The sequence below is a fragment of the Chiloscyllium plagiosum genome, unplaced genomic scaffold (genome assembly GCF_037043375.1).
Source record: "Chiloscyllium plagiosum isolate Xiang-an unplaced genomic scaffold, Cpla_swu_hap1 HiC_scaffold_35, whole genome shotgun sequence".
Lineage (NCBI taxonomy): Eukaryota > Metazoa > Chordata > Chondrichthyes > Orectolobiformes > Hemiscylliidae > Chiloscyllium > Chiloscyllium plagiosum.
Genome location: NW_028270173.1, coordinates 21,274,389 through 21,287,294, shown reverse-complemented (window position 1 = coordinate 21,287,294; position 12,906 = coordinate 21,274,389). Strand labels below are relative to the sequence as shown.

At 43.1% G+C, this 12,906-nt stretch overlaps 1 protein-coding gene across 1 annotated transcript; it reads right to left on the bottom strand.

The window, feature by feature from the left end:
* Positions 1 to 9,510: 9,510 nt before the first annotated feature.
* Positions 9,511 to 12,407, bottom strand: LOC148140428 (uncharacterized). The gene is made up of 2 exons (XM_087978868.1): positions 12,344 to 12,407; positions 9,511 to 10,376 (listed from the first exon to the last, which is right to left on the bottom strand). Exons 1-2 carry the CDS (start codon positions 12,405 to 12,407, stop codon positions 9,511 to 9,513), a joined length of 930 nt encoding a protein of 309 aa, XP_087834994.1.
* Positions 12,408 to 12,906: the final 499 nt, after the last annotated feature.

Here is a 12,906-nt window from a genome sequence, read left to right as displayed (position 1 = left end):
ATTGTCCAATTTAATAGTCCGCTGTCAGAATTCTCTAATTTTGGCGATCCCTGCATCAAATCCCCAAATTGCCAATCTTGCGCATATCCTCCATTTAGTGGAGAACAGCGCCAACTCTTCAATTTCGTGGTGCCTGTAATGACTCTCCACCACTAATCCTTTGTCTTATTTACTGATTCACTGACCGTGTTCGCCCATTTGCTCCAATTCTCGAAGTTACTAGCAGCCTGAAACAGGTCTCACCTTTACTGGTGCCCAGCAGCAGTTCTCCAATTCAGTGTTGCAAAGCATCCTTTCCACCATTTACTGATGTCCTGAAGAAGTTCTCCACACTGAGTTGCCCTACAACAAGCCTCATATTGATTGGTGCCCTCGCCCAATTTAGGGGTGCCCTACACTAATTCTGCCAATCTGTATTGTCCTGTCCCAATTCTCTCATTTAGTGCTACACTGCCCCAAATCCCCCATTTAGTGTTGAATTGCACAAATTCTCCCATTATCTCCAATTTAGTGGAGCACTAGTAGAATTCTTAACATTAGGCTTGGACAAGTTGGATGGAAGGGTCTGTTTCTGTGCTGTACATCTCGGTGTCTCTATTTCGGGCTCAGCTTTACTGTACCAATTCTCCCATTTACCAATCCTGTACAAAACCCGGAAATGCACCAATTCTCCCTCTGAGTATGATCCTGCCCAGGCTCTCCCACTTAGAATGCAATGGATCCTGCATGAATTCTCCAATTATTGATGACCTGCATCAATTCCTTCCATTTATTTGTTCCCTGATACACCTCTACGTATGGCTGCTCTGCTGAGTTTTTTTTCATTTAGTGGTGCACTTAACTGAATTTCCAATTTACTAGTGCTTGCAACATTTCTCCGTTTTAATGGTTCCCTACCCCGAGTTTCCCAATATAGACATGCTCTGCTCCAATTGTCTAATACAGTGGCACTCCCATCAACTTTCTATTGTGATTGCACTCTGCTCAGAATCTCCCATTTATTGATTCCCAACAGGTCTCCCATTTACTTATACCCCTGGACAAATTCTTCCATTTCCTGATATCCGAGCCTGATTCTACCATTTAGAGGTGCTCTATGATAATTTTCCAATTATCTGCTGCCATGCCTCAGTTCCCTAATTTTCTGCTGTGCAACAATTCTTCCATTTAGAATGTTTCTTCAACAATTCTCCTATGTAGTGGCCTGCAGCTGGAATTCTCTAATCTTGACAATTACTGCATCAAATATCCAAAATTCCTGATCCTGCACATATCCTCCCTTTAGTGGTGAACTGATCCAATTTTCCATTTCACAGTGCAATGCATTGACTCTCTACCACTAATCCTTTGCAACATTTGTCCTAGTTACTGATTCCCATGTTTTCCCATTTGCTCCATTTCTCGAAGTTATTAGCATCCTGCATCAGGTTTCTCATTTGCTGTGGCCCGCACGAATTCTTCAATTCAATGTTGCCCAGCCCCATTTCCCCCAATTACTGATGTCCTGAACAAGTTCTCCACTCAGTGTTGCCCTATACCAAATCTAATATTGACTGATGTCCTCTCCCAATTTAGGGGTGCCCTCTCTAATTATCCCATCTAGTATTGTGCGGCCTCCATTCTCAGATTTAGTGCTACACTGTCTCAAATCTCAAATTTAGTTCTACACTGCACCAATTCTCCCATTATCTCCAAATTAGTGGAGCGCAGCCAGAATTCTTAAATTTAGGCATGGACACATTGGACCGAAGGGGCTATTTCCATGCTCGATTTAGGGCTCAGCTTCCCTGTATAAATTCTTCCATTTCCCAATCCTGCACAAATCCCGGGAATGCACCAATTCTCCCTTTGAGTATTATCGTGAACCAATTCTCCCCCTTTGAATGTAATGTCCCCTCCGTGAATTCTCCAATTATTGATGCCATCAATTCCTTCCATTTAGCTGTTCCCTGATACACCTCTTTCACGTACGACTGTCCTGCTTATTTTTTTTCATTTAGTGGTGAACTGAACTGAATCTTCCATTAACTGATGCTTGCAACATTTCTCCTTTTTACTGGTTCCCTGCCTCAATTCCCTAATTTAGACATGTTATACACCAATTCTCTAAAAAATTGACACTCGCGCCCATTTTGTATTGTAATGGCAATGTGCACCGAATCTCCTATTTATTGATTCCTGCCAAATCTCCAGTTTACTCATAACCTTAGATGAATTCTTCCATTTACTGATGCCAGAGCCCGATTCTACAATTTAGAGGTATTCAAAGTTTGGGAGAGGATTTGTAGCTCGGGTGTTCATTGTTGTGGTTCTGTTCGCCGAGCTGGGAATTTGAGTTGCTTATGTTTCGTCCCCTGTCTAGGTGATATCCTCAGTGCTTGGGAGCCTCCTGTGAAGCACTGAGGATGTCACCTAGACAGGGGATGAAACGTCTGCAACACAAATTCCCAGCTCGGCGAACAGAACCACAATGATTTAGAGGTACCCTACTCTAATTCTCTAATTTACTGGTGCCAAGTCTCAGTTCCCCAATTTTGTTGAACTGTGCACCAGTTCTTCCATTTAGAATTTCTCTAAAACAATTCTCCTATTTAGTGGTCTACAGCCAGAATTCCCTAATCTTGCCATGTCTGCATCAAATCTCCAGAATTACCGATCCATGGTTTGTTTCCATGCTGTACATCTCCATGGCTCAATTTAGGGCTTGCTCGCAGCACCAAGTCCCCCATTTACCAATCCTGCACAAATCCGGGAAATGGACCAACTCTCCCTTTGAATATTATCCTGCCCCAGTTCGCCCTCTTAGAATTAAATGGCACCTGCATGAATTCTCTAAATATTGATGCTCTGCATCTACTCCTTGCATTTCGTTATTTCCCGGTACACTAATTCCACGTCGGAGTGCCCTACTGAATTCTTCTTTTCATTTCGTGGTGCACTGAACTGAGTCTCCAATTTACTGATGCTTGCAACATTTCTGCCTTTTTTATTCCCTGGCCCTATTCTCCAGTTTAGACTTGCTGTGCCCCAATTCACTAAGATATTCTCTATGTGGGGCTCCACTTCCCTCCATCAATTCTCACATTTACCAATTCTGCACAAATCTGGGAACTGCACCAACTCTCCCCTTGAGTGTTGTCCTGCCCCTGTATTTCCACCTATGAATTTAATGTAATTTTCTAATGTAATGTCACTGTGCACCAAATCTCACATTTATTAATGCCCGCCATGTCTCCCATTGACACATACCTCTGTACTGATTCTTCCATTTACTGATACCTTAGCCCGATTCTACCATTTCGACGCGCCCTACTCTCGTTCTTCCACTTACTGGTGCGATGCTCAAATTCTCTTATTCAGTTCCACTGCGCATCAGTTCTTCCATTTAGTATTTCTCTGCAACAATTCTCCCATTTCGTGACCTGATGCCAGAATTCTCAAATTTTCCCTGCATCAAATATCCAAATTACTGACACTGCACATATCCGCCCTTTAGCGGTGAACTGCACCAACTGTCCCATTTCATGGTGCACTGTATTGAATCGCCAAAACGAATCCTTTTCAACATTTGTCCGAGTTACTGATTCACTGCCCGTGTTTTCCCATTTACTACAATTCTTGAAGTTATCAGCACCCTGCACCAGGGCTCTCGTGTACTGATGCCCCGCATCAATTCTCCAATTCAGTGCTTGTTAAGTACCATTTTCCCCTTTTACTGACGTCCTGAACAGGTTCTCCACTCAATGTTGGAGAATATTAGAGAATTGGCACAAAACATTTCAAAATTGGTGGAAATGCTGCTAAGCAACACCGAATTGAGGAATTGATGCGGGAATCAGTTAATGAGAGATAAGCTGCAGGGTGCTGACAACGTCCAGAATTGGAGCAAAGTGTGGAACACACAGTGAATTAGTAAATAGGGCAAATATTGCAAATTATTAGTGGTGGAGATTCAATACAGTGTAATACAAAATGGGAGAGTTGCTGCAGTTCACCAGAAAATGGAGGATATGTTCAGGATCGGTAATTTGTAGAATTGATACAGGGATCGCCAAGATTAGGTAATTCTGGCAGCAGACCACTAAATGGGAGATTTGTTGCAGAGAAATACTAAATGGAAGAACTGGTGCACAGTGGAACGAAAAACGAAAACTGAGGAATGGAACCAGTAAATGGGAGAATGAGAGTAGGGCACCCCTAAATGGTATAATTGGGTGAGCGCATCAGTAAATGGAAGAATTCACTTTGGAGTATGAATATTGGGAGAATTGGTGGGCATCAGTAAATGGAAGGTTTCGTGCATACGGCCATAACATTTGAAATTTGGTAATATATTGAGAGCCAATATATTCGAGAATTGGAGCAAAGCAGGTATAAATTGGCGAAAAGGGGCAGGGAATCAATAAAAAGAAGAAATGTTGCAACCATCAGTAAATTGGAGACTCACTTCAGTGCACCACTAAATTTTCAAAAATTAGCACGACACCTTTAAGTTGAGGAAGTGTATCAGTGCTGAAAATGTGTTGCTGGAAAAGCGCAGCAGGTCAGGCAGCATCCAAGGAGCAGGAGAATCGATGTTTCGGGCATGAGCCCTTCTTCAAAAATTAGGAAAGTGTGCCAAGCAGGCTAAGGTAAAAGGTAGGGAGGAGGGACTTGGGGGAAGGGTGTTGGGAATGCGATAGGTGGAAGGAGGTTAAGGAGAGAGTGATAGGTCGGAGTGGGAGTGGGGGCGGAGAGGTCAGGAAGAAGATAAGGGTTAGGAAGGTGGTGCTGAGTTCGAGGTTTGGGACTGAGACAAGGTGGGGGGAGAGGAAATGAGGAAACTGGAGAAATCTGAGTTCATCCCTTGTGGTTGGAGGGTTCCAAGGCGGAAGATGAGGCGCTCTTCCTCCAGTCGTCGTGTTGCTATGGTCTGGCGATGGAGGAGTCCAAGGACCTGCATGTAACGTGACTGAGGAGCGTCTGGGCAGAGGAAATGAGCTGGGGTGTGCAGTGAGAGAGGGACTCACTGAAATCTTTGTAGAGGAAGGAAAAGAGCTTCTTCAAGGAAGGCATCCTTGTAAGAGGATTGACAATAGGTTAAAATCTTCTAGGAGAAAGTGAGGACTGCAGATGCTGGAGATCAGAGCTGAAAATGTGTTGTTGGAAAAGCGCAGCAGGTCAGGCAGCATCCAAGGAGCAGGAGAATCGATAGTTCAGGCATGAGCCCTTCTTCAGGAATGAGGAAAGTGTGCTAAGCAGGCTAAGATAAAAGGTAGGGAGGAGGGACTTGGGGGAGGGGCGTTGGAAATGCGATAGGTGGAAGGAGGTTAAGGTGAGAGTGATAAGGTGAGGGTGAGAGGCCAGAGTCGGAGTGGAGGCGGAGAGGTCAGGAAGAAGATTGCAGGTTAGGAAGGTGGTGCTGAGTTCGAGGGTTGGGACTGAGACAAGGTGGGGGAGGAGAAATGAGGAAACTGGAGAAATCTGAGTTCATTGCTTGTGGTTAGAGGGTTCCTAGGCGGAAGATGAGGCGCTCTTCCTCCAGCTGTCGTGTTGCTATGGTCTACCGATGGAGGAGTCCAAGGACCTGCATGAAACATTGCTGAAGAGCTTTTGGGCAGAGGAGATGACCTGGGGTGTGCAGTGAGAGAGGGACTCACTGAAATCCTTGTAGAGGGAGGAAGAGAGCTTCTTCAAGGAAGGCATTCTTGTAAGAGGATTGGCAGTAGGTTAAAATCTTCTAGGTTGAAACTTTATTGCTGGAACAGCACAGCAGGTCAGGCAGCATCCAGGGAATAGGAGATTCGACGTTTCGGGCACAGGCCCTTCTTCAGGAATCTGCAGACCTCACTTTCTCCTCCTAAAATCTTCTAGGAGAAAGTGAGGACTGCAGATGCTGCAGAAGTGTATCAGGGAACATCTAAGTGGAAGGAATTGATGCAGGGCTTCAATAATTGGAGAATTCATGTAGGTGCCTTTAAATTCGAAGTGGGAGAACTGTGGCAGGATTATACTCGAAGGGAGAGCCTGGGCACCTCCTGGATTTGTGCAGGAGTGGTAAATGAGAGAATTGGTCCAGCGGAGACTACAATAGAACCATGGAGATGTACAGCATGGCAACAGGCCCTTTGTTCCAACATATCCATGTCTGAATTTATGAATTCTGGCAGCATCCACTAAATTAACCTGGCCAAAGAAACATTGACTACACAATTAGAAGACCCAAAGACACATACACCAAACACCACTGACTTCATCAGCAAGGACAGTATCATCAAGCTACTGGACCTCTCCTTACCACGCACTTCACTTTCAAAAACAAAATCTACAGACAAACCAATGGCATGCCCATGGGATTTCCAATATCAGGATTCTTAACAGAGGCAGCAATGCAGAGACTCGAACAAACAGCTCTGCCAACCATCCTACCCAAACTTTGGGTCCGCTATGTGGGTGACACCTTTGTCATCAGTAAATGCAACAAATTAGAGGAAACCTTCAAGACCAGCAATAATGCACTTACTGGCATAAAAGTCACTAAAGAGGAGGAAAACAACAATAAACTGCCATTCCTAGATGTCACAGTAGAGTGAAAAGCCAGCATCTACAGGAAAATAACACAAACAGGCCAGATATTGAATTCAGAAGCAACCATCGCAACATCCACAAATGAAGCTGCATCAGAACATTATTTCAATGAGCCATCACACACAGCAACACAGAGGAACTACTCAGAGTAGATGAAAATCACCTATACAGTGTATTCAAATAGAATGTATCCCCAATGAACACAGTTCGCCGATTTTTCAGCAACAACCCCAAACAAATAGACAAAACGCATTAATAAACCTTAGCCACTCTCCCCTCCATCAAAGACATCTCTGAAATGACTGCGAGACGACCGAAACACCTTGGCATCATGGTAGCCCACAAACCCACCAATACACTAAAACAGCCGCTAATTAACTTAAAAGATCCTATACAGACAGCAAGCAAAGCTAATGTAAGGCACAAAATACAATGCAATAACTGGGACAAACACCACATTGGACAGGCAGGCAGAGGATTAGCTGCCAGAATACATGAACTTCAACTGGCCACAAAACGACATGATCCTCTCAACACATCCATCCTAGGACAAGCCATGAAAGAAAACACACACGAGAATAGCATTCCAACCGGAACTCTAACAACCACCACATTGACTTGGACCCCATTTACCAGCCCCTGAGAAAAAGAACAGGAAATGACATCATCATATGAAATGACGCCACCACGAGAAATTACATCACCGACACAAGGAAACCCAGACGTATAATCAGAAAGCTGGAAACACCAGCAGTGTTTCATCCAGAGTTTCACTGAACATGTTACCTAGTATTGTGACAAAACGTCTGAAAATGAACCTTCCAGGTAAGTGAGCAAGTCTACGCCCAAGACCTCAACCTGAACTACAAATCTTCTCATTACTGTCTAAGATATATGAGTCTTATTCCGTGCTGTGCATCTTCATGACTGTATCACTGTCTGCCTCATGTCCTTGAGCAGCATTTACAGTAAGCTATGTGATTCCCACAGAAACAAAGCCAGTGTCTGTCAGGCGTTAGAACTCTGAGTTTAGAAATGGTGATGAGGGACCTGATTGCCTCAGCCTGATCTTAATGGCGTGTGGAACATAAGGTCATTCAAGAGGTAGATTCAAGTGGTCAACTATCACCATTGTAAATCACACTGTGCATTCAGACTGTTCTGGAGAATGTGACCGTTAAACTGAGGTCTTTTAGCCCAGGGAGAGGAATCTCACAACAGGGTCACATGAGCCTTCAAGTTGCATCTTTCCAATCTCATCCTTCTCTTCCTCCCACAGTTACTGAATTCAGCCAAAAATGAAGAAGCATTCTTAAGAGCCATTGTCATTTTCTATCAGAAAGGTCTTCACAACATGATTTCTTTGGTTCTACTTCTACTGAGAGTCATGACAGTTTACGAAAATGTATACTATTTTCCCACAAGATCTCCCTCAACGATATAGAAGTCCCTCGAAGATTCCTGTAGTCATTCCAATTTGTGAAAAAAAACATTCTTTATTAAATTTCCGGAAGGAGTCTCCACTGTTCTGTAATTTAGAACTTCCAAAAATCCACTCATGTCAACATTTTACAGAATTATGTATTTCATCTCAGGTACCACTAAAACTGTGGCCCTTTAACCCATTATTAATGAAGAAAATCTATCTCGCATCTACTTAAATTTACTCAGTGCCCAAAGAGCGAAATCATATTCCACAGATTTATGACCTTTTGCGGGAGAGAAATTCTGCTCATCTGCTATCACTTAATCAAAAACAGTGCACTCTCATTCTACATTGCCCTTCATTGTCCCCATTGAAACCACACATCACCGTGACTTGGAAATATATTGCCAATACTTCACTGTCACTGTGTCTAGAAGTCTCCTTGTCACAGACTAAGGCCATTGTTCAATATTGGCCTGGACGCTGCTTTCGTCAGTACCCATGAAAAAGCCATCTGTAGTTTTGATGGACATGGGTCACAATGTTGTTGTGTATTCATCCAGTAGTACTTCCATCTCCTCTCTACATCGGTCTCCAGTCCTCTGGACTTACTAACCATTGTTTCTATCCACTTGGTCCAACCCTTCAGCATTCTAACTGTTTGTATCAATTCAGAATGAAAAGTGTAGAATACCAGGTTAGAACCTCCCAAAACATTTCACGAAGGTCGCCGATACTCTAACTCTTCCAGTTGTTTTAGGCATCTCCTCTCTATTCCAGCTTTGATGCACCTGGTCAAACCACTTGGCTTCAAGTAAAACAATTTATTTACACACCACCGAATAAAACACAAATTGAAATATAATTGGACAACCGAACCAACACGACACTCCCCACAACTTAACAAAGGAGCTGTTCCAATTTTCTGCAACAACCCCAGAAAAACAGCACTTGGAAAGAAACGTTTAGTTCAAACTACAGGTTCTTATAGGAGAGATGTTAGAGAGAGGCATCAGAACCTCTGCCTTTCACAATCCCGTTTGAATAAAAGATACAAGGACAACAGAACCCTGTTAAGGCAGCAGTATCATCACGAAAGACACAGTAAAATATCAGTCACTTGATTAAAAATGACGTATTTTATTTTGTTCATTCGAGAATGTGGGCATCCCTGCCAAGGTTGGCATTTTCCCAAAGGGCAGATAAGACTCAATCCTGATGCTCTGAAATCGACATGGCTGTGGATCGGACATCACATATACAATGGACATGCTTAAAAGCCGTCAGAGGTTCTTGCCGAAAGACAATCAGTTTTTGAAGACAAATCATTTTCCCGCATGTTAATTATGAATGGCGACATAATCAACATTGTGCTCGCGCTATTTTCATAGAAAATTCATCATTTGCCACGTTGGAATTTCAACCAATGTCCCCAGGATATGAGTTTGGGTTTGAGAATGCTGGCCCGGTGAGGTTATCATTAAACCACCAACTCCCCCCATCAATATAAATTATTTTCATAACTTTCTGAGTAGAGCATAAGGAGATTTCAGCAAGTTCTTCACCACCTCTCTGAATCTCCTCTGGGTCAGTGCATAAATACAAGTGTTTGAGCAGGAGCTGGTGCACATCAGAAGGAACGCTGCCCTGATTGCCACATAGAGTGAGTTTGAAGCTTGGAACGACGTAATGTGGGTAAATCTGACGCAGATATGGATGACAGTGATGGGGCCTGACAGCACCATGAAGCAGCCAGAGATGATGAAGAGCAGAATGATGGAGGTCCTCCTGCTCTTCAGCTCGGGGTCTCTGCCCGTCTCGCCAGCACCATTGCTGCTGTCCTTCAGAGCCCGGCGAACTCTGCTGGCTGCTAGGATATGGCCAGCGGTGAGAGTGTTCAACAGCAGGAGCAGGGGAATAGGAAGAAACATGTTTGAGATGTTGGTGAGCCATTGGTGAGCTGCCCAGGCCGGTGAAGTGAGGTAAGCAGTGATGGTGCGGCAGCCCCACTGTACATTGTTCAGAACATGAGTGGGCTCATAGCGAAAAGGCAAGGGAATGTTGACGAGAATGCTAAGAGCACTCACGATGAATATGACCACGTTAGCCATTCTTTCAGTGCAAAACCTCCTCTTCAATTTGTTGCAGCAAATTGCTACAAAGCGGTCAAAGGTGAAGGCGATGGTAAACCAGATGGAGAGTTGGAGGCTGAACCCTTGCAGGAAGGCACTGAGTCGGCAGGCGGGGGTGTAGTTCAGCAGTGAATCCGGGAAATGATACTTGAAGATCTGGCTCACAATCACGTTGAAGACAAGGACCATCATATCTCCTGTTGCCATGGCAGTCATGTAGTGAGTGATTCCTTTGGAAAGGCCGCACTTCTCTTGGGAAAGAATCAGCACTGTCATCAGGTTCGCTGTAAGGAAAATCAAATCGTGAGATGTACCAAAACACCCAGAGATGTGCAGCGATAAGGCCTTGGGTTAGATAAGACTGATGTGCTGCTGGCAATGCTAGACTTGAACTTCAATGGAAAACACTGAAATCTCATTAGCAATACATTGTCTGTGTCATAAAAATAATCAAAGGGTAATTTCAGGACTGGTATATCACTTTGCACCGATTGCTCTCCTGATTTCAAGAAAACAAATAGCATTATTTTAGAAGTCACTCAGAGAAGGACCACTTGCCACATTCCTGCGATTAAGGTCTTGTTGGCTGAAGTGAGGTTATGCCCATCTCCATTCGAGTCTGGAAGAATATAAGGTGATTTCATTGAAACATATAAGATCTTGCGGGGACTAGACAAAGTGGAACACAAAAAGAGATATTTTCCTTTGACTACAGTGATGAAGACGAGGGGACACGGTATCAGAATTAACTGGTTCCTTTTTCAAACAAAGGTAAGAAATGTATTATTCTCCGAGAGAGTGGTTGGAGAGTGCAATTCTGTTCCCTTGAAGGTAATGGGATGTTGGCGTTTCAGATTGAGTTAGACAGATTTGATTCACAAACGAGTGGAAGGCTATGGTTTCCAGGCAGAATAACTGTCAGCCATTGATGACTCATTTTTATGATTACAAGGATGAGATCGAGAATTTCTGTTCCAATTGTTAATGATCCCATTTTCTGCTTAAGTAGAAACAGCCAAAGCACTCTCCCATGAGGGGAACATTGTCTTAGCATTTACCCTGTCAAGATCCTTAAGAATCTGATATGTCTCAATTGGATCACTGTTCATTCTTCTAAACTCCAGACAGTCGACGCCAAAACTGTTGAATTTATGACCATAAGACAGTCGTTCCATCCCTCTGATCATCCCAATTGTCCTCGTATGAATTGTGCCAGATGAAAATGTATTTCCTTTGTTACTGGACGAAATTGCTCACAGTGTTCCAAATCTATTCTCAGAGCTGCATGGAACTTGCAATAAGATGTCCCTACTGTTGTACTCCAACCCTCTTGAAATATGAGGCCAGAATTCCACACGCCTTCCTTATCACAACGTGTTCCTGTTTGCTAATTTTCTGTTTTTTGTATGTCCGAAGGCCCCATCTTCCTTTGTGTACCTGCTTCCACAAATTGCTTTTTCTCCCTTTTCAAATGAACAACTTGACATCTTCCCACATAAACACCATTTGCAAGATTTTGCCCATTTACTTTATCTATCAGTATCTGTCTGAAAAAAAAACGTTTGTATCCCTCTCAAAATGTGCCTTACCATACAGTTTACTATCGTCTGCAAAATTCCACTTGATGACATTAAGATTTTCTAAATGTTCTGCTATCCCATCGCAATTACCAGATTCCAATGCTTTTTTAATTGATCTAGCTACCCGCATTTTGCTGTCCTTCCTTTTGAATCGGAGTGATGCATTGACAGTTTTTTCATGCCTGTGCAACTTCTCCACAATAATAATGCAGACATTATTTCTGCACCTACCTATTTCAGAATGCAAGGTTGCAAATCATCAGAGGCAGGAACGTTATTTGCTATAAACCATATCAATTCGTGAAATACTCCTCTTTTAATGATGGTCTTCTGACTTACTCCCTCGACCTCATTCCTTGTAATTTTGGGATCTTCAAAGTTTCATCCAACGTCAAGACTGATGGAAAATAAACGTTTAACTCCTCTACCGTTTAATTTCGTTACTTCAAACATAGTTGTTTCCAATTCAATCAGCTCGGACAGGACAAACTGGACTCAAACCGAAATCAATGGTAATTAAAAGAAAGGAAAACTCAGCAGGAAGCAAGTGTTCAATTCGGAGTATATATGAAATTGCAAAGATTTAATTTAAAACAGAAGAGGTAAGCAAAATGTCACAGCGGCTTCTAATCGCTTACCTGGAATTCCAAAAATTGCAAGAACAGGAAAGAGAATTTCTATTAGAAGCGCCTGCACTCGCATTTTCAGGTGTAAGCAGACAAAGTCCAAATGAGTTAATGCACTGAAACACACTCAATTTATACACAAGCCAATCCTCCAGTGAAACAGTAAACAGATCTCATTAAACATGCTATTTCTAACGAACAAATTAACATCTCGCTTAACTGAGCAGCATTTACAGTGAGCTGTATTATCACCCGAGGACCAGGACCAGTTCTCTCAGGCTCCACAGCTCTTAATTCTCAGGAGGTCATTCAAGACCTGAATGCTTCAGCTCAACTTTTACCAGGCACGGAGTGTTGGTTAGTTCAAGAGGAGGATGCAAATCACCAAGATTTAGACTTTTAAATCAACCTGTGCTACGTCACGGCTCTGGACAAAGTCAGAGTTGAATCCAGGCCTTCTAACCCATCCAGAGTGATCCTACAAATGTGCGACGTGAGCCCTCAGTTACACATTTCTAGTCTCACCATAGTCTTTCTCTTTTTAGTTATTGCATTCTGTGAAAAATGAAAAGAAA